Source organism: Aspergillus ruber (assembly GCF_000600275.1).
Source record: "Aspergillus ruber CBS 135680 unplaced genomic scaffold scaffold00006, whole genome shotgun sequence".
Classification (NCBI taxonomy): Eukaryota; Fungi; Ascomycota; class Eurotiomycetes; order Eurotiales; family Aspergillaceae; genus Aspergillus; species Aspergillus ruber.
Genome location: NW_024467302.1, coordinates 621,303 through 645,044, shown reverse-complemented (window position 1 = coordinate 645,044; position 23,742 = coordinate 621,303). Strand labels below are relative to the sequence as shown.

The window sequence follows — 23,742 nt, the reverse complement described above, 5'->3', positions numbered from 1 at the left end:
GAAGGATAGCAGGAAGGGTAGCCTGAGCTGAAGTCAGCCTAGGCCGCACCCATCCTGCACGAAACACAAGGAGAGCACAGTGCTCGAAAGCCCTGCGCAAACAGGCGGTCTGGGGCGAGGAAAAGGATCAGAAAGAGTATGGAAGGGGGCTAGTGCCCCAGGAACTTATATGGATAAGAGACTGTAGGATAGCTAACGGCCTCAAGTCCACGGATAATGGTCTGTCATAGCTCTAGGGCTCGGTATGGACAATAAACTTGATTAAATAATAATAATAATCAGAGCTTCTCAGCTTGCTCGTGCCCGTTACTAGTTCCAAGAAAAGACTGTGCCTCGCTATGGGTTTTAGGGAAGCGAAGACTGCAGTGGTCAAAGTCAAGAAGAGACTGTGTTGTATCTAGCCATTCTCATCCATTCTCCTTTGTCTTATCCTTTTTCCAACGAATGCCGGCATTTTCTCTCTTTATTGTTTTTATCATTGCCCTAATTGCTGAAGATGCTGCTAATGCCTCCTTCTTTGTTATAGAACAGTCACTGGCTGGTCCTGGAATTTTGTAACTTTTTTTTTTACAACTAAACAAGCTATGTATCTGGACAAAAAGGTTTTACATGTCTTCACTTCTCTTGAATGACAATTGTTTGGCTCAGCTAATCTTCCTATCCTTTCTTAATTGCAATGTTTGCTGTCATCGATGGTGGTGATATACTGTGCACAGATTTGGTTAGTCTGATGCCAAACCCTACTCCCCTATGCCTAATAGGGTAACTCAAGCATGGAACATTCCCTTCAGAAGGACAGACTGATTCTTTCTGCCTGGATGGTCTCAGTGATTCCCCTGCTCCACTTTCGAGGGCCCGTATTGGGAATGGCATGGTGGTGCCGTTTGTGTTATAACATTCCTGGCTTGAGATTTTGCTCTTAAACCCGCCCACTCTGTTTTCTTCCAAAATATACATTGCTGGAGGAGACAGACCAATATTCTCCCATATCACTTTTGCCTTTTCTTCTTCTTTCTTCCCCCTCTCTCTTTTCTCCCTCCGTCTCTGGATTCTACGGGACTCCCAGTCTCATTTGTCGTTCTTTTCCAGAGACTGTTCGCCCAAGCTATCCTTTTTCATCCTTTCCTTCGCTCGCTATTAACTGTTTCTCGACCTTCATCTCGTCTTTCCTGAGTCGAGATGAGATCCAACGCTTCTTCTTCCCGTATTTTGAGCAGCCCAGGTTCTACTAACGGACCGCCTTCTCCTCATGGATCATCGGATACCAAGCTCACGGCGTTCTCTCCTGAAGATGTTCGTTCAAAGGGGCGTTCCAATTCCAGCGTCAATACTCCCTTGAACGATACCGGATTCCGTAGAGTCTATTCGCTGTGAGTCTGAAGGAAACACGTTTGACATTATGAGATCCTGTCTACTGATACTGCCCAGGCCCTCTTCAGACCCCTTTTTGGGACAAAGTGGCCCTTCAAACCGGGTGCAGCTCTCCCCGATGGCAGCAAGCTTCACGCCTATTTCAATGACTGGTAATATAGCGGGTCAGAGCCAAATCGAGTCCCCCTTGACTCGTGATTTCTCCAGTGTCGGCCGTCTGGCTGCCAATTCTGACCCTGAAATACATGGACCGGGGGCAGGGGTTATCAGATTCAGTGAGCCTAACGTGCCGGAATACGGTCCCGTTGGAAACACTCATTTTGCTAGAAACAACTTCACGTCCAGCGTGCCAATCGAAAAGCTTGATTCTGAGCGACGGAGCCGTGCCTTTGTCATTGAGAATGTACCCACTAACCTCTCGTATATGGCTTTGGCTGGTTTTTTTAACGTGAGTTGCCTGGCAAAACCCATGTGTCTTGTTTCCCCCATACTGACCAAGAGTATATAGCGTCGCGAATTTGGGACTCTCAAGGGTCCTGTACTCACTGAACTCAACTCCATGGGAAATGTATATCTTTCCTTTACCGATAGCCGAGATGCCAAAAATGCATTCGAAAAGGTTCATCTTCTTCGACCAGAATGGCACATCGTTCCTCTTACTGCCAGGGAGTTGGCTCAACGTTCAGATCCATCTCTGCTTCCAAAGACCTCTGATTTCGAAGGCCAGTTACTGGTTGCCGTTTATTATGACAGCAGGAACCCTAAGTTGAACCAACACTCGGTGTCACGTTCCCTCGAGGCACTTGTCCTGACTTTTGGTGACATTAAAGCATTCAGCCAGTTGTCTAATAGTCAGGATAATGTCAGTGAGTTTCATCTTGAATTTTTCAACACTCGGGATGCGGAGAATGCTTCTATTAGTTTGAATGGCGCTAGAGTTGATGTAAGCTTCTCTCTTTTCCTCTTCATTTCTCTTGATTCTTTCTACCTGGGGGTGTTTTTTTCATTGCGCTTTTTGTCTTACTACAAGAGAGAAATTTTGACTTTCTTCTACTTACACAGGACTGCGTTCTCGAAGTTTCACACTTCCATCCAGATCTAACTAACAATAACCCTTATCTTCCGCTTCCGAGCCCGACGACTCCAGTGAAAGACAGGTCTTTCCATTTCGAAGATCCCTATCCCAGGCGCATTTCCTTGAACCACGGCCGACCAACTCGCACCCCTTGTATGGAGCTAAGCCCTACGGGCCGTTCTACAGTTCCTCAAGGCGAGCATGCTGACCTCATGGACTGGATGTCTAAGACGGGTGAGAATGTTTTGCCATCGCCCCGCCGGGAGCTTGGTCGTTACTCTGATTCTCGTCCTGGAAATCAAAACGCTGTCGATGTTGAGCGGATTCGCCTTGGCTTAGATGTTCGCACAACGGTATGTAATATGAAATCTGTTGCCAATGGCTGCGAAATAACAAGTCTTAATGAACTCCAGATCATGCTGCGCAACATTCCAAATAAAATCGACCAGGTTAGGAGCAATCCATCTAAAAAAATACCGCAAGCACATTTCTAACCTATATCAGGGCATGCTGAAATCTATCATTGACGAGACTAGCTACGGCAAATATGATTTCATGTATCTACGAATTGGTAAGAAATCCCGAAAAAAGTAAAATATTGACCGCAAAAGAGATCTAATTGCGTCGAGTCTAGATTTTGCAAACAACTGCAAGTTAGTTTTTTTATGTTTCCTCATAATCTTTTCCTCCTCACCCTATCTTCTTTCTTTTACTCACGATTTTATGCCAGTGTTGGCTACGCCTTTATAAATTTCGAAGACGTAAGTTAGTCCCGCCCAACCTACATGGTACTAAAGTCAAACTGACAATAATATGTTAGCCGATTGATATTATTGATGTGAGTCATGTTCCTCAATAGATGAACGATCTGGACTTATTTTTACACTCTATAGTTTGTCAACGTCCGAGCCGGACGCAGCTGGTACGTATCTCTTTTTGCTTCACACGGTTAATGGTATTGTGTTTAACTCCCTCTTAGGAACTGCTTTAACAGTGACAAGGTTGCGGAAGTTTCATACGCAAGTAAGTACCTGCAGCGCAGTTTCTCCAAGTTTGGACATTATGTACTGAAACCTAAGATTAGCCATCCAAGGGAAAGATTGTCTCATACAGAAGTTCCGTAACAGTTCGGTTATGCTCGAGCACCCCTCGTTCCGCCCTAAGGTATGCTTTTCCATAGAAGGGGGAGGGGAAATAGTATATATATTTACATTGATTAAAGATCTTCCATACTGGAACCGGTCCTCTTGCTGGCACTGAGGATCGTTTCCCTGGGCCAGACAATCCATCAAAAATGCGTCGGAGTATCGAGAATGCAGAGCACATTGGTCCGTTCCACATCTTACTCTACATGGGAGACACCACTGACTTATAACATCATATCTAGGACTGTTTGCTCCCCGTGTTAGCCAGCAGTATCGCGATGAGCAACGTCGTCGTCGCTCGCAATTCGACCGCGGAACCACTGCTGCCGAACGGGAAATTGTATACGTTCGAACGATCGCTCCGAAACACTCTTCTATGGAAAATGATACCTTTAGAGCTACTCCTTGCACTTATCCTCTTGGCAAAATCTGGTATGAAGATGACACAACAATTAGGGCTCGAGGTCCCAGAACTTCTTGATCTGGATCTGGAGCTTTGTTTTCTTCCAATCCCTCATCTGCCTTTCTCTCAGATGGACCCTTTGTCTTACTCCTTTCTATCCTTTCTTCATTTTCTTTTTCCTTTTGTTCTTCCTTTTCTCTTTTCCACCCCTCTGGGAAAACGAACTCTCTCAATCAATCGACGCCTTGTCAGAAGCAGATGGGGGATATGGGATTCACTAGAAGAACGAAGAAAAAAAAAAAAGTTGGAACTATCTGCGCTCTGCATCATATGCGGTTAAGCTTGAAACTGAACGCATGAAGGCAAAATATGTTTCAAGTACAATGTCTGTTTGGGGATACTGTGACATTTTGACTTCACAGGAGAAATGCCATTTTACACCCTGCTGGCTTGGGTGTGGTGTCTCGATTTGAGTCAAATGTTGGGTTAATCTTCCCTTGGAAACGGTGTTTCCTGTTAATATGTTTGTCCCATAGCAAATCTAATGGCAGTTAAGGACTCGGTTAGACAAAATTTAAATCTGACAGTGCAATTGGCTGGTCCAGCCCTGTAGACCTTGGTAATTTCGGTCGTTATTTATTAATGATGAGGGTGCTCGGGGTTGGGTTCACTACTACAGGTCCTTGCCCCCTGAGTTGGTGGTATCTCATGGGACCTCGCAACGAGTACCTTTCAATGAGCGCAAATTCAACCAACTGGGTATAGTTATGCTTGATAATGTCTATGCTTGACCTTTCACTGTCTGCGTGCAGAAATATAGGTAAAAGGCATCAACAAGTGCATCTAAAGCCCTAGTTCAAACAATATCAATATCTATCACTTTACAAATATCATCCATGAAAGAAAGCATAGGAGAGCAAACAAACCTACACTGTCGAGTAGGTTCTTAAGACTAATGCCTTCGTTCCTCAATATTTTTTTCTGAATCAAGCCTCCAGGAGACATCTCCACTGACTGGCACATGCACTCTAATAAATATTTTGATGTTGCCCTTAAATTGACTAATAACTGTGTTTGCCCTTGTTTTTGTGACTCAACTACTCCTAACTAACTGATATTAGTGGTAGCAGCAGCAGCAGCAGTAGTAGTAGTTGCTATTTTACGTCAGATAATCGGTCACATGCCAAGTAGGATCACGTGCCACGGGGTCCCAAAACGGAACATACGACGGGCGGAGAGTAAACCGCCTATTTGGTAGCTAAGCTAATTCTATCATACACACTGGTGGAGCCTCCCCTCGCAGGAGCCTGCTGGAAAACTCTTGGGCTGCATTACACAGCACTATACATTCATTCGGGGAGGGGGAGGGGGGGAATGGGAGAGAAAGAGGTGAAAAAGCGAGGGGAAGAGAGGTTTTTTTTGGCCCGGGGGGGGGGATCCCTAATTAATATTTATAGAGTTGGTGTCGCTTCTGAGGGCTATTATATCACGTGCTTAACACGTGACCGTAGGACAAACATTTTCATCCGTCTCGAATAATGGGCGAGAACACTCCTTTGCAGCACCTCTTACCATGCAACCCCAAACTTTGAATGGTAAGAAGAATTACCCTTTGCCATATGTTTTTATGGGCCATCATTTTCTCACCGGAATAGGGGGTGAACGGATTTTCTTAGAAGATAGTTTATGCCTAAGGTACTGAGTCTCATTTTTTTGAGATGAGCTTGATACGGCTTTAGACATCGAGTCATAAGGCTACAAACCAGGAGCCCTGATAATGGAGACCGAAGAGGTTTTTGCTGTGCATTCAATGCTTCATTTGATCTATCATCGCAACAAAAACCAGCACGGGAAAACAAAATGGTGGAAGTGGCTATCCATCCTCAAACGTGTAACTCTAAACTTGGCAAGATCTCTTGATCAGAAACTTTTACGCCCATACGACGAAATTGATTCATCCATAGAATCGCACAAGCGATATATGGCAATGCAGGTTGTGCCCAAATGTTATCTGTAAGTGGAGAATTACGCCGCGTAGGCTGCCCTAACAATGAACATGTGCTAATTCTCCTTCCAGGGCATTCTCAACTGTAGTAGCCGACGGGCAATTCTCAACACTCGGAACAGTGTTGCTGGCTACACTTGCCCGTCTTACCGAGGCCACGGGGATCAACCGTGACTTGAAGCATCTGTCCCAAGCGGAGAGAAAAGAGAACAGGATCTCTCGCTCCAATACCAAGGCTCCTCCTAAGAAAGAGGATATGGGAGAGCCTGTCCATCGAACTGAAGATGTACCAAGGCGGGCCAAAGTCTCAGAAGCCCGTAATTCACCTGGGCCAGTTATTCGTCCTCACGACACCATCAAGAAGGCTCAGGCGGTGGAAACCGAGGCGCCCAAGAAAAAGAAACGGAAGAAGAACGCTATTGACGACCTTTTTGCCGGTGTATTATAGACATACGAAGAATATACATTATTCTATCCCTGATTTTTGTAATGTGGTATCCTAAGACTTGCCATAATGACTAGACTGGAAGACCAGGATTTTGATTGTATAAGATAATCCATCAACGCGCCAGGAGATTTATATCCCCTAATACATTGATAACAATATGGTTAAGTGTAGCCCACGCCATCGTATATAGAAACTTTGGCGAGAACACTGTCCAGATGAAGAGATGGGTCCTCAATGTCGCGCATGCAGCCATCACACACAATAACGCTGTTGCGGCATGAAATGTCAAAAGCGAGATATGGCCCTGTTTTTCTGTCCAAGTTCGGCTCGTGCGGAGAAGACGAGTTGCTGAAACCCACCATATCGGGCCTGCCCAGTTACCCACGAACGTCAATAGTCCCACGAGTATGATATTATAACTGCCAATCCCGTTAAATGCACTGGAAAGGTCGACCGAGGAAATGGCATTTGAGCCACCAAATGCAAAGAAGGTCATGTACTGCGAAAGTATGGATGTAATGCTGGCTTCAATTCCAGTAATCTCCATCGAGGCGAGGATGTAGAATTGTATTCTGAATATTAAGAAGAGCGGGACGTTTGTGGCTCTTGATTGCGTGATCAAGAAAAGCGTGAGTGCCTCATGGAACATGGCACTTGACGCTGATAAATCTCGGTTAGTGGATTGCCAGAGAAACAGACTTTCTGGCTTGCCTTTATGTTTATTGGAAACTTGCAATGTGCCACTCCTAGCGACCATCGCATATAGCACCATCAAGGCAACTCCACAGAAAACAATCCTCGCCTGTAGCACCAGCGATACATGGCCGACTGTCTTTGCCAAGGGGCCCAGGAAAGATTCACTGAGGAGTTCAGGAGAGTCGGATGTCACGAACGTAATTTTGAAGATAAATGCAGTCAACGTCGCAAAAAGGCTAACCAGGCGCCAAGCCAACGAGGAAGGCAAGCTGACAAGTAGGTTTTTGAAGGTGTTGGCGTATGTTAGAATAACCAGGAACCAGAGTGTGTCCTGGTGGGAAGAGAAGAAAGTACGAGCAATGTCCGGCTCAGCGGCAAACTTCTGTCCCGTTTGATTCCATCGTCTTAGAATTCGATGGGTGATTCCGAGCCCGATTGTTCCTGCTGCAGAAAATAAAGATAGCAATTGGTAGCCTCTGGGCTTATGATCAGGTGTGACACGTTTGCCCTGATGTCCGTTGGACTTAACGTGTAGGTAAAATATCCATCCAGTGAAGATCCAATACCAAAACTGTTGCTCTTCCTCCACATAGCTACTAGCAAACATCATAGCGCCATAACCGAAAATACTGAACAAGAGGAATGATCCTGGATGATGGGATCTCGCTAGCAATTTGTATGTCGCAGGGAAGGAAAGCAGAGCAGCAATGCCTGTGATAGAAATACCTAGATAGAGTCTTTTGACATCGTAATTTCCGGCGGTGCTGCTCATCACATTTTGGGAGATCCTCAAAAAGCGCAAAAGAACTGCCTGAATAGAAGCGGACACATCGTCCGTATGTGGTTCTTGTAGCAGTTCGTGGATTTGGGACCAAGCGCATTGCGCTTCTTCCATATCCGTAGAAGGTCCAGATTCGCAAGCAGACCGCATTGCACTAAACTCGAAAGTGTAACTTGGAAAAGCCGCCTTCATTGTCCTCAGTAATTGCTTTGCATTTTCCATCAGAATATCGACTCTTTCAGAACCTAGTTTCCAATCAGAGACACCAAAAAGAAAGAAGGATAGAAAGAATGCCATACCATGATCCCACATTACCAGTAGTTCCGGGATGAAAACTCCCAAACTATTCAATGGAATAGGCAATCCAAGGAGCCCAGCCAAAGTCGGTGTAATGTCCGTCTGCTCGACGGTACGATAGTATTGCAGTTCGTTGGTCGCTTCCACGGGGCTTTCTTTCTGAACTTCCCTAGATTTGAATTTTGGAGACACGAAAAGTAAGGCTGCTGAAGTTTCACCAGCGGATGAACCACCATGGTTACCGGCATCATTCATACCGTGATCCCCGCACAGAACGAAAAGAGTTGACTGGAGATGCTCTTCCTGTTCCATGGCTGAATATACCTGGGAGACGATGGAATCCATCTCCTCTTGCTTTGACATCATGTATGGACTCGAGAAATGTCAGTATGTGCTACTTTATTTGGCAGGTGATTAATGCCCTACCTTTTGGGTCCTGCCTTATGCCCAATATGATCCAGTCCTAGGTAATGCATAATGAGTGCGGACCAGTCACTATGTTGAAGCTCTTCGGGAATATGGCGTGTCACATTGTTATCAACTTCGGTAAAATCCTATGTGATGAGTCATTAGCCTCATTCGGCCCATACACAAGTGCTTGAAGTACAACTTGCCGACACAAAGAAACTTGTGGTCCCATCAGCCCTATCAAACATCCCAGGAAAAAGCTTGAGCCAGGTGTCGTCGCCATACATAACGAGCCTATTATCTCGTGCTTTTAGCTGAGCGAGCCACGTGTCTTGGTAGGCGAGAGTAGAGGATGTATCGGACTCGGCGATATTCAGGATTACGTCTAGAAACGACGGGACCGATCCTGTTGTTATAGCCTTCAACCGAGGCATTGTGACCGTTGGAGAGCTCGCATGAGCGGTAAATGGGAGCGCGGCACCAGATCGAATCAAGCTGTAGGAATGAGGGCCAGAAGTATTAGACAGAATGATGTGATGATCCTAGGATTGTTGCTGACCTTTGGGCAAAGGCAAATCCCGAATTACTAGAAAAGGCAAAATCGCTATCATTGCTTTTAGCTGTAGGTGTACTGAGTCCTATAAAAACAGTCGTACCTGCGCAATGCATCCACCACCATGAAGATGACTTTATCAAATATTGCGGGTGGCCTACTACTGCCATTGGCCTCCTCAAATGTCGCTAACCCTGGAAGCAATGGTTTATATGGAAAGAATCCCGATGAAAAGACCAGAATGGCTACTGGAATAAGTAAATTGGCAAGCCATATTGCCCAGTTCCATGGGAGAACAGCCATCCTTCGGAACAAATCGAGTCTACCAGGGGTGTCTCAAGCGCATAGAACCAACCCCAAGCTGCGCTGCTTTAATTGGAACGAATTAGAGATGTCATTAAAGATATGAAAATAGGATAGCAGCAATACAAAACGAAAAAAGAATCTGTTATGCACTGAGTACACGATGTTGTTGAAGACTCCCATGATGGGCGAGACCAAGTCCATTGCGGATATCACACCGCCTGCCGATTATGGAATATATACGTATATATGCTGAGTACTATCTCACTGCTAATGCTAATATCTGATCGCTTTCACTAATTAAATCATATTTCTAGTAATTGAGAATTCATATAAAAAAAATTGATCTAGTAACTCGTTGAAATGGGGATTTAATGACAAGACATGGTGGTTTCCTTTGGTATCATGACATGCAAAGAAAAATAAGACCAACTCCAAACACCATAATCATGATATTATGATTTCAGTCTCCAATAACTTTTCTAGTGCGTAGCGACTCGTTTTACTTTCTTCTCGTGGCCTTCGCCTTGGTTGCAGTCGACCGGAAAACAATGGAATTCTTTTCGCGTTTTTGAATGCGCCCCGATTTATTAGAGCGGCGTTTGGTGGATGTGCCGGTTTTTCTGTCAATGTCCATATCTTTTCACGAAGTTAGCATCAATTCTAGATATACGTTTGAGAACGAGACTAAAAAGTGGGGGGAGGGTTATAACAACCTTCACTTGCTTCGGGCTTTTGGGCGTCTGCTGGTTTATCTGTGACATGAGACATGAGCATATAAAACACGCACAGCTGTGAGCGACTGTCTTACCCATCTCAGTAACATCTTCCTTGTTCGTCTTCTCATTTTGCAAAGGTTTTGGCTGGGAGGCGAGGTCCTGCAGCTTTGCAGCAAGTCTTGCTGTCCGCGCATCAGACACAGGCCCAAAGACTGTTGCTCGAAGCTTTGCATGGTTGCGCTTCATAACGCTTGCGCGAGCACTCTTTGCCATTTTTATTTATTTTTAATCTTTCTTCTTAACAAGCAAAAGAAGTAATGATATGGAAATAAAAAAAAAAGATCAATGAAGATAAAATGTTGACCGAAATTGAGGAGTTGATACTTTTTTTTTTTTTTTTTTTTTTTTTTTTTTTTTTTTTTTTTTTTTTTTTTTTTTTTTTTTTTTTTTTTTTTTTTTTTTTTTTTTTTTTTTTTTACACCCCAAGTTGCTTTATGTCATCAATGGCCATTGTCGGAGAACATGCTCCTCAACCTCCGAGAGATCATTGCCGCCGCAGCTCAGTCGCATTCATTCTCTCGACCGCAATCATGTCAACCTCGCTGATTCTCACCATTCAAGTGGAACAATTATAGATTCTTCAACTTGGCGAGCTTCCAGTTACCAATAATACGCCAGAGGAATACCTCAAAAAGGGCGAAAAGAGAGAAAGAACGAGGGATTGAGATGCCTCTCCTCGAAGACACCAAAAGTGTGCTTTTTTTTAAATTCATATGTTCCTTGACAACACTTGGTGTTCTTTTTCGATCGCACCCGCTCTGTTGACCTGACAATGGCCTCCACCGGTCAATTTCCCGACCTCCAAAGCGTTATCGCTTTGGTCAAAACACTAACAAATGCGCAGCTCAAAGACATTTTGAGGAGTGAAGCGCTTGCTGTCTCTGGAGTAAAAGTATCGCTCCAGCTTCGTATAATTGACTGTTTGTAGCAGCAACCCCCTTTGTCTTTTTGCGATATTTGGACATGAAGCAAATGCTAACCATTTCCCTTCCAACATAAAAAAGTTATTGAGAGACTCGCCGAAACCGACCAAACAGCTCGTTACGATGCGCTGAGAAAATTTATTTATACCACAGCAAATCGCGTAATGCCTGCCGTCTCTTCGACACCGTCATACCCTCAATTCCAGCCGCCTGTGGTTTCGCAATCTATCTCGACACAACCTAGATCATCTCCTTTGAGTATACCAATACCGTCACTCGGATTTACGTCGGGTACATTTTCAAGTTGTCTCCCCCAAACCTGTGTCGGTGACCATCGCTTATACAATCCTAGGTCGGTTAAGTTTCAAGGACAGTCCGTTTTACACAATATTGGAACCCCTTACCTCAACAGTGGAGTGTAAAGGTAAGTCCTACCATTGCTGTGCAGGTTATCGTGGCACCACAGATCTAATATTACAAAGTACGGGAACAAACGAGAGATAGTATAGAACTAAAAGTCGTCCTGAATCCTACCGTAGCCTCCAGGCTACAGACAGATTTGAATTGTCGGGTTATGGTGTACTGTGCTGCTGATACTGGTCTCAACCAGTATACCAAGTCCGATGTTGCCTTTCCCCATCAAGTCGAGCTGAAAGCAAATCTTGACGAAGTGAAAGCTAATCTGAGAGGTCTCAAGAATAAGCCCGGCACGACCAGACCAGCAGATATAACAAGTCACATTCGCAGAAAGCCGGGTTACCAGAACAATATTGTGATGACATACGCTCTCACGCAAAAGGTATGAACCAAAGAATATGATGAAAATGTACATATAAAAAACTTTCTTTCTTTTTGCTGACAGGCTGAGTAGAAGTTCTTTGTTGTCGTCAACCTTGTCCAGCGGCACCCTGTTGATGACTTGGTGGCGGAGTTGAAGGCGAGGAAAACAATCTCGAGGGAACAGGTGGTACGAGAAAGTAAGGATGACCTAAAGCCCCTACGCACACAATCTCTTTTCTAATGGTTGTCAGTGAGGAGTAGAGCGGATGATTCAGAGATTGTTGCAACTTCAAGTGTCATGTCATTGAAATGTCCTCTGTCTACGCTTCGGATTGACGTTCCTTGTCGTTCAGTGGTGTGCACGCATAACCAGTGCTTCGATGCTTCCTCGTTTCTGCAACTGCAAGAACAAGCACCGACCTGGACATGTCCCGTGTGTTCCAAATCTACTAGTTTTGAGTCTCTGCAAGTTGACCAGTAAGTTATCTTCCATGAGTTCGATGTTACATAACTGACAGTGCAGGTATGTCGATGATATCCTCCATTCAACGTCTACAGATGTAGAACAAGTCGTCATCGAGCCGGATGGAACATGGGCTACTCCCAAAAGCGAGGACACTACGGGAGCCAATGGTGCTCCCCATCCCACACCAGATGATGACGACTTAATAGAAATCAACGAATCTGGATTCACGCCTGTCAAACAGGAACCTATTTCAACAACATTATCCTTACAACAAACGCCAATTCAATCAAGAGAGCCGTCCTCAGCACCTTCCGCTGCCCGTCCTTCAACGAATAAGAGATCCGCGGCACAAGTTATTGATCTTACTGCAAGTGACGATGAAGAAGATCTTCCTGTGCGACCGGCAAAACGCCCTGCGCTAAATGCGCCCAGCCACTCATTCCCAGCATTGCCTTCCTTTAGCAGTGGCAATACAAATGGACAAGACTTCCCCCTTTCGAGCCAGACCAATTATTCAGATACCCCAAGTCATCGTGGCGGCTACGATCGATGATTGCTTGCATATTCGGAACGGTGTCACGGAGTACTGGATTTTCGGGTCTTGATAATCGCATGTGGTTTACCTGGTGTTCTCTTGTGGTTTTGTTGGGCAAAGATAATATGGGAGATAAAGGAATGAGTGAAGCCATCTGCTCTTATATTCTACTTTATCCACTTTGTAATTCATTGCTTCTATTTGGTCAATGGCATTATATGAAATAGGGTTACGTTACAACCTATTTTGCATTTGAGTTGAATTGCTGCAATATTCAGCAGCTCAGTAACTAGAACTAATGCTTCCTCATTTTAAACAAACTTTTTTTTTTTTTCTATTTAAATTCCGCCAAAGAGTTTTTGAATAAATTGAACTTGACATAATACAGACAAATGTATGTAATCGGCGGGACTTCGTCGAAGGCAGATCGCGGATCGCGGAGAAGCTACGGCGACGGCCGTTGACATTCATCAACCACCCTTCTCCCCCAAGAGCTTGAATAAATTACAAACTTTACCAACCAGGGAACACGGAATACGTGACTGTGAAAAGACACCACAACCCTCCTCCCCTTCAATCAATTCTTTCTTACCCCCCGACACGTCCAGCAACACCAGCATAACCATCGTCCGCCGCGATGTCATTCGATGCCCCCAGTTCCCCTTTCGGCCCCTCCGACCCCCAAGCCCACCTTCTCAGCGCTTCATGTCTCGATCTACTCCTGATAGAGCTGGTACCGATGGCGGAGAGGCTGGCGAAAGAGCTCTCCACGAACGATGGCAAACAACCGGATGACGAAGAGGTTAGAGAAACGACATTCTTTCGCCTTGAGTCGCTTGGATATAGAGTTGGACAGGGTCTTGCAGAACGGTAGGTGTGAATAAATAAGGGGGTGAATTCCTCAGAGATTGGACCGTATTGTGCTGCTTGCGCATGGGAGGGGGGATTTTGGTTATTTGCGCCCGAATGCATTATGTGTACATGTCTTGGCTAACATACGGGATCTTGGATTATTCTACGAGTAGATTCTCCCGCGACCGTCCTCGTTTTGCCGATAACCTCGACGTAATTAAATTCCTATGCAAAGATCTCTGGACAATTCTATTCCGGAAGCAAGTCGATAATCTCAAGACAAACCATCGGGTACGTCAAACGTAGACTTCTGGGCCCGCGTGATAAAGGGTCTCCGGTGTGTGATTTCGTGAACTAATGCGCTTTCACGCAGGGTGTCTATGTTCTAACCGATCAATCTTTTCGTCCATTTGCGAGAATGAGCATGGCTGCTCGGACTGAGGCTGTAGCTATGGCACAAGCGGTAAGGACCGTCCATTTAGTCCTCACTTCCATTCAGGAAGCTAACAATGCACTGGTATAGTACTTGTACTTCCCATGCGGCGTTATTCGAGGAGCTCTCGCAAACATGGGAATCAGCACTTCGGTACAAGCAGAGACTTCGGAGCTGCCGGCGGCGACATTTCAAATAAAGACCATCCAGTCCAAGCCGTGAAAGCAGATGCACGGTGGAACTCGCCTACAAACAATCCCCGGGAGTTACAATAAAGGCCTACATTGCACTGCTGCAGGACAGCTATATCAGGCCAGGTGCTCAGGGAACCCCATACGATTCCACAATCATGAAGCTGTCTACTTTTACACGAGTTGGCAAAGGACAGATAAAAACTATTTCATTTCATTTCTGCATAGCGTGCGTTACTGGAATGACCGTCGGCCACATTAATTTCACCGTCTAATACATATCATGCGTTTAAAGCCTATCTTTCCGTGATATCAATGATTAGTGAGGCTCTTTCCACGTCCGCGTGTGAACGAATACCGATGAATGGGGTCCGGCGGTGATAAAGTGATATACCGACTGTAGAGCGGGGATGAACTGGGGTGGGCATTTACTTTGGTGGAGGGTTCTTGATGAAGTCGATGCCCTTTTCGATGTTGCCCTTGAGGCCCTTGGTGCAAGCCTCGAGGAGCTTCTTCTCCTGGTCAGTGACACCGTTGAGCACGTTGGTGACCTTTTCGGCACCATTGGCCTGTACACAGTGTTAGCTAGATTTGTCTATATGTTTTGCTACACGCGGGTGGAAATTTCTTACCCCGAGAGTGACAAGAGTAGAGAAGAATTCGACACCAGTTGCCTTGGCGATCTCGTCACCGCCAGCAATACCGGGCAGGTAAACGAAAGTCGGCTCGACGATACCGGCCTCACCTCTGAGAGCCTTGATAACAGCCTCGGCGAATCTAATGGGATAGTCAGTTCTGATGATCACTGTTTTCCGGTGAAAAAATTGAATTCGAACCTGTAGCCAGCATAAGCCATAGACAGGGTAGCAGAACCAGCGCCATCCTTGGCCTGGACAACCTCATCACCACCGAACTGGACACCTGTAAACCATGTCAATGGATCTGGAATCGAGCAGTTTGAAGGGGAAAGGAAGAAACTGTATGTTGGGACTTACGTTTGACAAGAGCGTCATACTTGTCAGCGGGGATGTTCAAGGAGGGGGAAGCCTTGCTGAAGAGGGGGACAATAGTCTCGCCAGAGTGACCACCAACAACAGGGATCTGGGCCTTGGAGGGGTCCTTCTGGCCAGAGTATTCTTGGACGAAGGTCTCGGCACGGACAACGTCGAGGGTGGTCACACCGAAGAGGCGTTTAGGGTCAAAGACGCCAGCGGCTTTGAGCACCTCAGCGGCAATAGGGACGGTCGAGTTGACGGGGTTGGAGATGATCAGGACGAAGGCCTTGGGGGAGAATTCGGCAATTCCCTTGACGAGGTCGCGGACAATGCTGGCGTTGACCTTGAACAGGTCATCACGGGTCATACCAGGCTTGCCTAGATTGAAAGTCAATCAAAAGACAACGAGCCAGCAATTAAAATGAGGGACTAACGGGGAATGCCAGCAGGGATGACAACAATATCAGTGCCAGTCAGAGCGTTCTTCAAGCCGTCATCCTTAGGCAAGTAACCGGAGATTTTCTGTTACGCATGTTAGTACGGACGAAGCTGAGCAGATACCGGGAGAACACCAGAAATTATCACATACAGCGACGGAGGAGATGTGAGAGAGATCGGCAGTGACACCGGGGGTGTTGACAACATCGTAGAGAGCAAGCTCGTCAACGAGAGGGCATGCCTTGAGGAGGAGAGACAAGGGCTATAGGAAGAGGAATGATGGTTAGTTTCTCGACAGAACAGGTAAAGACAAGGGGATCGAACCTGGCCAATGCCACCCGAGGCACCAAGAACGGCTGTCAGGAACGAGAAGTCAGTAAAGAAAGCTGTTATTCTAGGATAGAGGGATGGAATTGATGCTAACCAGCTTTAACCATGATGGATGATGATTATTAGACAAACGGGGGAATTAATCTGGGAAATCTGTCTTTGATGATGGATATGAAGAAGTGGTCAGTCAGTAGTGAAAAGGAAGGAGGACAGCTGGGGCAGGATTATAAGAAGGGAAAGCTGCCGGGCGGAGAGAAGGAGGGGTTCATCCCACCACGCGGGGAAAGCAAAGAGCGTCACGGTGAATCAAACGGGCAGTGACTTGTAGCCAAGTACTCACCAGAGACAGTCTAAAAAGAAGCAATTTCTAGGCAAAAGAATCTACAGATGATGATTACGCGATGGTCCGGAGGGTATTTATATTCTAAATCACTGAGACGGGGGAGGAGGAAATCGGACTGGGCAGATCACATGTGGAGAGGGTGGGAAAGCTCTCTGTCTTCTCCGGCTATCGAACACTCTACGGAGTCTACGGAGTACTAAATAGACCATGACGATGACAGGTACCCTTATGGACATCCCGCCCTCCAACGGACAACCAATTGTAACACGCTGAAATCCCGGCAATTTTCGCGCTGTCGTGCCCTTGAGACTAATTGAAGTCATCCCGACCATCAAAGCCGAATCCATCCATCACTGACCCAGTCTCCCTGTCGGGGAAAGGCGGGAGAACCGCAAGACCGACGGCAAAGAAACGGGCAGTCCTGATTATGGAACCACTAGAAGTATCTCCCTTCGGCCCGACGAACGGCCTGCAAATTCGATAAAGAGACGGTAAGCTACGTATGTATGTCAACCAGGCTGATTATTTTCCCGAGGTAAGTTGAGGGCAAAATAATAGCGCTTATGACGATTCTCCCTGTTCAGAGTGCCGTCTTCCGGATATCCATATCCATGTGGTTTTTCTTCTGAGCTATTTTTTTTTTAATTTTTTCTCTTGTTTTTGTTCGATCCTGGTGGGAAAGAACTCGGTAGCATTACTGCTAAATTACATGGACGCTTTTGCCCTGGCCCAGCATGGCGCTTTCATGATTATTTCGAAAGACGTCCATCCTTTTTATGACCCTTCCGCCTCGGGACAACTCGATAGACCATTCGTTCTCCAAATTTACTCCGACTTCTCAGCGGCGGCCTTCTTGGCCTGAGCACCACGGGGCTTCCTGGCGGGGGTCTCCTTCTTAGACTTCTGCGTGCGGCGGATGGCGCTGACACGGGCAACAGCGTCCTCACGGATGTCAGCACGGTAGCCGTTCTTAGCGGTGGCGTCGGCAACACCCTTGTAGATCCTGATCTCCAGTCAGCCCTGTCTGACACGTCGCGATCCTCACTCGTTCCAGCAGTGGTCCAAATCTCAATAAAAAAAATGGGTGGTCTCTGCTTACTTGCGGGTGGAAGTCTTCGGGCCGTAGTTCACGTTAACGAAGGTCTTAGCGGGCTGCTGAGGGGCGCCGGTCTTCTTGGTGGTGACGGCAACGCCACCGTTCTCGGTAGCCTGAACACCAATGGCCTTAAAATTGGAAACCAAATCATCAATACTCCGTCCAAATGATGTTTAAAAATAGCAGGTGAGCCGTTGGATTTCAAGAATTACCTTGCTGTTGGCGTAACCAGCGTACTATATTGAAAAGCCAAGATCAGCCATCCATCATCCAGACAAATGCGACCAGACTAACAGTCCTCCTGACTGGTCGCCTGTACATTTCCTCCTTCATACCTTGTAAGAGTGCTGGTTCTGCAAGTTCAGAGGGTCACGGGAGAGCTGGGGTCTATCAGCGCCACGGCCCTTGACAAGGAAGGAGTTGCTGTTGCCTATTCAAAGCAAGTGAATCGGAATTAGCCAGCGCCCAATGACTTAAATGTAAGCGGCGAAAAAAGCAGCGTGTGCAGTGGATTGTCGTTTGTGGAAAGCGATCAAATTGGTATTTTTGGACTTCTAAAATTCGCCCGGTGTTGGGGTTCGCGTAGAGATGGGACATACGGGTGAGCAACCAGACGAGGTCGTTGGAGACGTTGGTGACGGCGGCCATTGTGAAGGTCTTTAATTTGAGCTGGTAGGGGGGTATAGAGAGTGAACAGGTCGAAGTCGTCGCAAATCTGATATACCGGAATTGGTCGTAATTGTTGTGTGCCAACGCCAAGAGTTGCGGTTCGAGAGGCCGCAGAATTCGCTAAGCAGGCCGTTTAGGGAATAGACTGGCGGATATTGTTGCCTTGTACATCAGGCTATTAACAAGGCAGCTGTGCAGGCAGCCTGATATCATGTCTTGCGCAGCCTCTCATTGACATATCAGTACGTACCACTTCACTAGTCTGAATGCGCCTCATGCGTCTGGCCGGGGCAGACTCCTGCCAGTTCAGCGATTTATCATTGCCCAACTCCAGTCTCTGAGAACGTGTTCTCCAGCAGAAAATAACCATCCCAAACGTTCCTTTCTCTCTCTACTACTACTTTGCGCCGCCGACTTCCGCTCTAATCGGAAGGTGAAATAGGAACAAGAGGAACTGGTATTCCATCGTCGTTTGTTCGATTTAATCTTTGAATACAAACCAGTCCGGTCGCCATGGCTTATTTTCTTTATCTTCTTTCTTTCTGCGTTATCATCTGTGGTACAGGTATGATCTTCTCTAAAGCATGCGGATTCTCTAAACTAGTGCTAATCAGACCATGTCATTTTAGCGCTTTACCTCACTCGGTCTCGATGGCTACCGCTACTCCCAGTCCCCGATTACATCTATCAGCACCTTCCCTCTAGCTTCACCGGTGATCTAGAAGCCGGTCTCTCGTCGTCACAGTTCGACATCACAGCTAATGTTGCAGACGGCGACCTGAGAGCGGGACTGGACGAGGCTGGAAAGCTCGAAGTCAAGAGGATCATGAAAAGCCAGAAAGTTGACTTCGATGAAGCTCGTCGGTTATATACCCAGCAGCGATTTGCCAAACACAACATCGGTCCTGACGGCCGGCCCAGGGATCCGAAGTTCGTTTCATTTTCATAACCATTCTCTCTTTGGTGCAATTATAGTTGCTCTGTAGATTTTCATTCGTTTAGCTTGTGCATCTGCCGTTTCCTTTCCTTTCGTTTTTCTTTTCTTTTCTTTTTTCTTTTTGGCAACCATTACTCTATGCCATCACATGCATTCGCTCTCCTGTATCTTTTGAGGTCGAAAGAAATATTCCAAAATTCAGGTCATTTGATTCGAACTAGTATTATTGTCCATTACGCGTAAGGGTATTTGGTACTTGGATAAGCTTATTCATATTCCCAGACGGAAGACCCATTGCGATATGTGAATTATAAGTAACAAAGCTGTTGTTCACTGGACAAGTGATGGATTCAGGTATTGGTGTATGCAGCAGCGATAAACTTAGGTCCTTCGGGTCGTCATGTCATACCAAATTATACTACCTATATGAGTGATCTCCTGGCGCAATCCTAGATGCTGATCACCGTCCCCTGCCAAATCCAGCTTGCTGGAATCCCTGTGGCAGCGGGGGCGGGGGTCCGGGGGTTCCTGCCGGAGGCCCGAAGCCCGGAGGCGCAAATCCTGGGGGCGGTGCTGCTTGCGGTGGAAAATGTGGTTGTTGGTTAGGACCCGCAAAACCTGGAGGTACAAACCCTTGTGGTGGCCCTCCATAACCAGCCTGGGAAGGTGGAGGTCGCGCAGGCAATCCTGGAGGCGGCGTCGCCAGAGAGGTCGCAGAAGGTACGGGTCGATTCGGCTGGGGAGGAGGAATATTTTGGAAACCAGCGTTTGCAGGTGCCACAGGGGGTGCTGTGCTCATCGGCCGCGATGCATCGCCATTTACCATTCCTGTTGGCATGACGGGCGGTGTCGAGGCTAGAAATGGGGGCGGTATTTGTTGAGCTGTCGGGCGAACATTGTGCTTGCGAGCCTGTGCAGCCAACGTTCGCTCGGCTTCATCACCGTGTCTCTCGCCCTTTCCATCCTTCTTATACGCGTACTGTACGGAGACTTGCTTGTTCATGAGATATTGCCCGTTCATGTTCGTAATCGCTGCATCCGAAGACTCAAAGTCGCCAAACGAGACGAACCCATAGCCCTTAGACAGATTGTTGTCATCCCGTGCAATCTAGCAACTATTAGCGACTGCTCTAAGAAAACAAGAACTGGTGCTGGATAGCAACGTACCTTTGGCAGACTGGTCAAACTTCCAAAACGGCCAAATGTATCATAGAGAACCTGCTCTGTAACCATGGGATCGAGGTTTCCAACGAAGAGCTCTGCCCCGATTTCCACGGCCTTTTGCTTATCGGCGGAGGCCTTGTTCACGCGTATGGGTTTTCCGTATAGACGAATACCGTTCATTATTCGCGACGCGTATTCCGCATCCTCCTCACTGATAAATTCCACAAATCCATACCCTTGATGCGACTGGGTGACTCGGTCTTTGGGTAGGTGGACGTTCACGATGCGCCCGGCCTGCAGCATCAACTCCCATACTAGGCTATCCGAGATTCGTTCATCAAGGTTACCGATGTAAACGGTTGCTTCCTTATCTTGCTCCCTACAATGTTGTCAGCGCTTCATGTGTGCCTGCACATTTAGGAAGGGCCATACCAATGTCTTGCGCCAGACATGACGCCGATGATTCAGTAAAAAGGGTCAAATATTTGGGCAATTGTGTCGCGAATAGAAGACGTAGTTGAATTCAGTAATTGAATTATTAATGAATAAAAAAGAACCAGATGCGCAAAGGTGTGTAGAAGTCGATAGAATTAGAGAAATACAAAGCTTGGGGTGATCGCATGAAGAGGAACAGCCTTCATCGGCGGCCGCTTTTTGCCTGGCGGAAAACTTTTGAAGCTTGACAGGAAAGTATTCCTCCGCTCCGCCATCCTTCTGCACACTCTTGCCTTTCCTCGCGACGTTTTCTTTTCCTTCGATATCGGTTTCCCAAGGTTATTTCACGTCAGATTTTCTTCCAAGATGTTCCAATTCTCCGAAGAGACCAAGGTTAGACCAACGTGCTTCGCCGATTCGATTCGCCCAGATTGCTAACTTCCCTCCCAGGAGCGCATCTCCAAGGTCATCGATGTCTCGCGGGTTGCTATCCACTAGTGAGCTATACCTTAGAAGAAATCCGGGATTTGAGAATCTACAGTACTGATGGTATATTGCGCAGCGGTTATCTTCCTCTGATTGTCTACCTTGGTATGTCTTTCAATTCATGCATGTATAGGAAGCCGGGGCGGTACTGACTAAATGAATAAGGCTACACCTACAGTGAACCGAGACCAACTCTTTTCAAGTACTACCCCTGTCTTCTCGATCGAGCGACGTTCAAACCGACTAACCCCGCGGTAGGTTGTTCTCGCCGCTTGCTTAGATCAGTTTCGGGACCATGGACGTTATGAAACCCGTGTATGAATAAATGGTTTTTGAGACACCTCTTCTCCTCTCTACTTTCTACGGAACATTCGGAATATCATGTCGTGACCATGCGGAGACCGCTGGGAACTCGGTTGTCTTGATGGCTTTATAGTGCCAATGTCTGGGAATTACATTGGCACATGTGTATTTTTATGCAATATTCTGGTTCTGGCATGTTTTGCACTGGTTAATGAAGACATTTTCATGATACTTATATTCATTCTGGACATGGGGCAGCGTTTCAAGTGACTGCGCTTTGCGAGAGTTCTCACATATTAGGTACAATAACCCAGTCAGAATAGTAATTATAGATGCCAAGCTATTCGATTTATACTCCAGTATAAATTTGAATATACCTATAGAGTAAATCCTGTATGCATTGTTCAAGCATGACCTCGGCTTCGGAGTAGATATTTCGGCCCGCTAAACCAAATCGCCCGGACCAACAAATCATTTTCATTTATAATTTCAACGTCTCTAAATTCACACACCACAAACCCTACTAGAACAAGATCAACCCGCACTGGACTCGAAAGGTCCATGACCGGTCAAGATGGTCTATCGCCATCCTTTGTGGAGACTGTAGCGGGATTCACAGCAGGAATAGTGTCCACACTTTGTCTGCATCCATTGGATTTGGTCAAGACCCGACTACAGGGTAAGCACTGGCCCATATGCGGGGAGGAATTAAGCTAACATTTCTCTCCCAATTTACAGTCGATCGGTCCTCGTCTTCTCGAATTGGTGGTTCGCTCCGAGTCATCCATGAAATCTCTCTCCATGAGGGTGGCGTCGCTGCGTTCTATCGGGGATTGAGTCCTAACATCATAGGGAACTCTACCAGCTGGGGACTCTATTTCCTGTGCTATGGGAAGGCCAAAGAAGTTGCGCGGACGTTTCACGCACATGATGGGCAGGATCTCACTTCGTCCGACTACTTTGCGGCGTCGGGAACGGCAGGTATGGATATGCGATTGCGAGAAGAAAGTCCAGCATACTAACCCCTACAAATAATTAGGTCTGCTCACGGCTATCCTGACAAATCCAATCTGGGTAATCAAAACCCGCATGCTATCCACGGGCTCACGAGCACCTGGCGCATACTCGTCCGTTGCGACTGGCGTGAAGCAGATTCTCCAAACCGAGGGCGTCGCCGGTTTCTACCGGGGGCTATTCCCCGCACTTTTCGGTGTCAGCCATGGGGCTCTACAATTCATGGCCTATGAGCAGTTGAAAATCTACCGCTCAAAGATGACAACAATAACAACGACTTTCTTTTCTGACAATGGCACCGCCAAAAACCCAGACCAAAAGCGCACACTCGGAAACATCGACTTTTTCGTTATCTCCGGTCTCTCCAAGACGTTCGCCGGAGGCGTGACATACCCGTACCAGGTCCTGCGGTCTCGTTTACAGACCTACGATGCCCATCTCGTGTATCGAGGTGCGTGTGATGCGATTGCACAGATCTGGGCGCGGGAAGGTCTGGCAGGATTCTACAAGGGTCTGGGGCCGAATCTGTTTCGGGTATTGCCCAGCACATGGGTGACGTTTTTGGTGTATGAGAATACTAAGGTGTATTTGCCCCGGTTGGTGTTTTGATATGCGTGCATGTGTGTACGATACTTCTCTTAGGCCCTCTCAGGCTTGTGTTTGGAAAAAGAACTGGATTCTCTGGATCTTGATATGGCATGCAAGTCTCACAATGGCATGTGTATGACCACAGAAGAAATAGTAGATACTTTCTGTACAACTGGCGATACCGTCATGTTGGTCTTTTGTCCCCAATCTACGCAAGACATTCGTTATGACCAATTGGTATATACAATGTGTGTCACATAATTTACATTGGTATTAGATTACATGTCAACCGACATGGATTATATGGGGCCATTAAAAGCAAAATCCAAACTTTATCTCGTGAAAATCATCCTGCATATATGCATCTTAAACTCGCACCCGATCACGATCTGTGGATCTTGTTCGACCTAGGAAGTACATGATTTTCAAGTAAAAGACCACAATTTGACTGGCAATTTCATGCAAATAAAAATACCTGACTAGCTAGTCTGACGCCAATG

The 23,742-nt window shown here is 46.6% G+C and overlaps 10 protein-coding genes across 10 annotated transcripts in view; 5 read left to right on the top strand and 5 right to left on the bottom strand.

The window, feature by feature from the left end:
* The window catches only part of EURHEDRAFT_529470 (putative exocyst complex component Sec15), a gene marked incomplete at its 3' end in the record, with an annotated part of 14,249 nt that extends 4,606 nt beyond the window's left edge, over positions 1–9,643 (bottom strand). The window contains exons 1-6 of the mRNA XM_040787111.1: positions 9,286–9,643; positions 9,189–9,233; positions 8,836–9,124; positions 8,648–8,775; positions 8,224–8,594; positions 7,673–7,989 (exon numbers count right to left, since the gene is read on the bottom strand). Coding sequence (XP_040640973.1) covers positions 7,673–7,989; positions 8,224–8,594; positions 8,648–8,775; positions 8,836–9,124; positions 9,189–9,233; positions 9,286–9,485 — 1,350 coding nt within the window. The 5' untranslated portion in view covers positions 9,486–9,643. The remainder of the gene's footprint in view (positions 1–7,672; positions 7,990–8,223; positions 8,595–8,647; positions 8,776–8,835; positions 9,125–9,188; positions 9,234–9,285) is intronic.
* A 128-nt stretch (positions 9,644–9,771) lies between these two features.
* Positions 9,772–10,574, bottom strand: EURHEDRAFT_410341 (DUF2423 domain-containing protein). The gene is made up of 3 exons (XM_040781332.1): positions 10,297–10,574; positions 10,202–10,240; positions 9,772–10,124 (listed from the first exon to the last, which is right to left on the bottom strand). Exons 1-3 carry the CDS (start codon positions 10,475–10,477, stop codon positions 9,988–9,990), a joined length of 357 nt encoding a protein of 118 aa, XP_040640972.1. The 5' UTR covers positions 10,478–10,574; the 3' UTR covers positions 9,772–9,987.
* A 462-nt stretch (positions 10,575–11,036) lies between these two features.
* Positions 11,037–12,986, top strand: EURHEDRAFT_450972 (MIZ zinc finger protein; the record flags this gene model as incomplete). The annotated part of the gene is made up of 7 exons (XM_040783909.1): positions 11,037–11,184; positions 11,269–11,478; positions 11,540–11,611; positions 11,670–11,986; positions 12,059–12,164; positions 12,219–12,444; positions 12,491–12,986. The coding sequence occupies 7 exons, from the start codon at positions 11,037–11,039 to the stop codon at positions 12,984–12,986; spliced, it is 1,575 nt and encodes a 524-aa protein (XP_040640971.1).
* A 440-nt stretch (positions 12,987–13,426) lies between these two features.
* Positions 13,427–14,740, top strand: EURHEDRAFT_410338 (trafficking protein particle complex subunit). The gene is made up of 4 exons (XM_040781331.1): positions 13,427–13,838; positions 13,994–14,111; positions 14,194–14,283; positions 14,344–14,740. Exons 1-4 carry the CDS (start codon positions 13,606–13,608, stop codon positions 14,473–14,475), a joined length of 573 nt encoding a protein of 190 aa, XP_040640970.1. The 5' UTR covers positions 13,427–13,605; the 3' UTR covers positions 14,476–14,740.
* On the bottom strand, positions 14,685–16,569 carry EURHEDRAFT_521743 (malate dehydrogenase). The gene is made up of 9 exons (XM_040786850.1): positions 16,302–16,569; positions 16,202–16,233; positions 16,029–16,139; positions 15,874–15,961; positions 15,440–15,817; positions 15,281–15,365; positions 15,077–15,221; positions 14,877–15,013; positions 14,685–14,744 (listed from the first exon to the last, which is right to left on the bottom strand). The coding sequence occupies exons 1-9, from the start codon at positions 16,312–16,314 to the stop codon at positions 14,741–14,743; spliced, it is 993 nt and encodes a 330-aa protein (XP_040640969.1). The 5' UTR covers positions 16,315–16,569; the 3' UTR covers positions 14,685–14,740.
* Positions 16,570–16,983: 414 nt separating this feature from the next.
* Positions 16,984–18,418, bottom strand: EURHEDRAFT_410329 (60S ribosomal protein L28). The gene is made up of 5 exons (XM_040781330.1): positions 18,246–18,418; positions 17,982–18,076; positions 17,859–17,882; positions 17,650–17,774; positions 16,984–17,553 (listed from the first exon to the last, which is right to left on the bottom strand). The coding sequence occupies exons 1-5, from the start codon at positions 18,292–18,294 to the stop codon at positions 17,376–17,378; spliced, it is 471 nt and encodes a 156-aa protein (XP_040640968.1). The 5' UTR covers positions 18,295–18,418; the 3' UTR covers positions 16,984–17,375.
* Positions 18,419–18,512: 94 nt separating this feature from the next.
* On the top strand, positions 18,513–19,457 carry EURHEDRAFT_410328 (DUF2015 domain-containing protein). Its single transcript, XM_040781329.1, has 2 exons — positions 18,513–18,880; positions 18,945–19,457. Exons 1-2 carry the CDS (start codon positions 18,829–18,831, stop codon positions 19,262–19,264), a joined length of 372 nt encoding a protein of 123 aa, XP_040640967.1. The 5' UTR covers positions 18,513–18,828; the 3' UTR covers positions 19,265–19,457.
* Positions 19,458–19,712: 255 nt separating this feature from the next.
* On the bottom strand, positions 19,713–20,868 carry EURHEDRAFT_375869 (U2 snRNP complex subunit HSH49; the record flags this gene model as incomplete). The annotated part of the gene is made up of 3 exons (XM_040778789.1): positions 19,713–20,360; positions 20,420–20,795; positions 20,849–20,868. The coding sequence occupies 3 exons, from the start codon at positions 20,866–20,868 to the stop codon at positions 19,713–19,715; spliced, it is 1,044 nt and encodes a 347-aa protein (XP_040640966.1).
* Positions 20,869–21,217: 349 nt separating this feature from the next.
* On the top strand, positions 21,218–21,617 carry EURHEDRAFT_375868 (mitochondrial import receptor subunit TOM7; the record flags this gene model as incomplete). The annotated part of the gene is made up of 5 exons (XM_040778788.1): positions 21,218–21,244; positions 21,302–21,348; positions 21,414–21,442; positions 21,503–21,539; positions 21,596–21,617. The coding sequence occupies 5 exons, from the start codon at positions 21,218–21,220 to the stop codon at positions 21,615–21,617; spliced, it is 162 nt and encodes a 53-aa protein (XP_040640965.1).
* A 584-nt stretch (positions 21,618–22,201) lies between these two features.
* EURHEDRAFT_375867 (putative mitochondrial folate carrier protein Flx1) lies at positions 22,202–23,263 on the top strand (the record flags this gene model as incomplete). Its single annotated transcript, XM_040778787.1, has 3 exons — positions 22,202–22,319; positions 22,379–22,621; positions 22,680–23,263. The coding sequence occupies 3 exons, from the start codon at positions 22,202–22,204 to the stop codon at positions 23,261–23,263; spliced, it is 945 nt and encodes a 314-aa protein (XP_040640964.1).
* Positions 23,264–23,742: the final 479 nt, after the last annotated feature.

Coding starts and splice junctions, on each gene's coding strand:
- EURHEDRAFT_410341 (XM_040781332.1), bottom strand. CDS start 10,477: ATGGCAAAGAGTGCTCGCGCAAGCGTTATGAAGCGCAACCATGCAAAG. Junction 10,241..10,296: donor GGAAGATGTTACTGAGATGG/GTAAGACAGTCG, acceptor CTCATGTCACAG/ATAAACCAGCAGACGCCCAA. Junction 10,125..10,201: donor AAAGCCCGAAGCAAGTGAAG/GTTGTTATAACC, acceptor CTTCGTGAAAAG/ATATGGACATTGACAGAAAA.
- EURHEDRAFT_410338 (XM_040781331.1), top strand. CDS start 13,606: ATGTCATTCGATGCCCCCAGTTCCCCTTTCGGCCCCTCCGACCCCCAA. Junction 13,839..13,993: donor GGACAGGGTCTTGCAGAACG/GTAGGTGTGAAT, acceptor TTCTACGAGTAG/ATTCTCCCGCGACCGTCCTC. Junction 14,284..14,343: donor CTGTAGCTATGGCACAAGCG/GTAAGGACCGTC, acceptor GCACTGGTATAG/TACTTGTACTTCCCATGCGG.
- EURHEDRAFT_521743 (XM_040786850.1), bottom strand. Junction 15,222..15,280: donor ATGGCTTATGCTGGCTACAG/GTTCGAATTCAA, acceptor CTATCCCATTAG/ATTCGCCGAGGCTGTTATCA. Junction 15,014..15,076: donor CTACTCTTGTCACTCTCGGG/GTAAGAAATTTC, acceptor CACTGTGTACAG/GCCAATGGTGCCGAAAAGGT.
- EURHEDRAFT_410329 (XM_040781330.1), bottom strand. CDS start 18,294: ATGGCCGCCGTCACCAACGTCTCCAACGACCTCGTCTGGTTGCTCACC. Junction 18,077..18,245: donor CCTCGTCTGGTTGCTCACCC/GTATGTCCCATC, acceptor TGCTTTGAATAG/GCAACAGCAACTCCTTCCTT. Junction 17,554..17,649: donor CCGAAGACTTCCACCCGCAA/GTAAGCAGAGAC, acceptor ACTGGAGATCAG/GATCTACAAGGGTGTTGCCG.
- EURHEDRAFT_410328 (XM_040781329.1), top strand. CDS start 18,829: ATGGCTTATTTTCTTTATCTTCTTTCTTTCTGCGTTATCATCTGTGGT. Junction 18,881..18,944: donor CGTTATCATCTGTGGTACAG/GTATGATCTTCT, acceptor ATGTCATTTTAG/CGCTTTACCTCACTCGGTCT.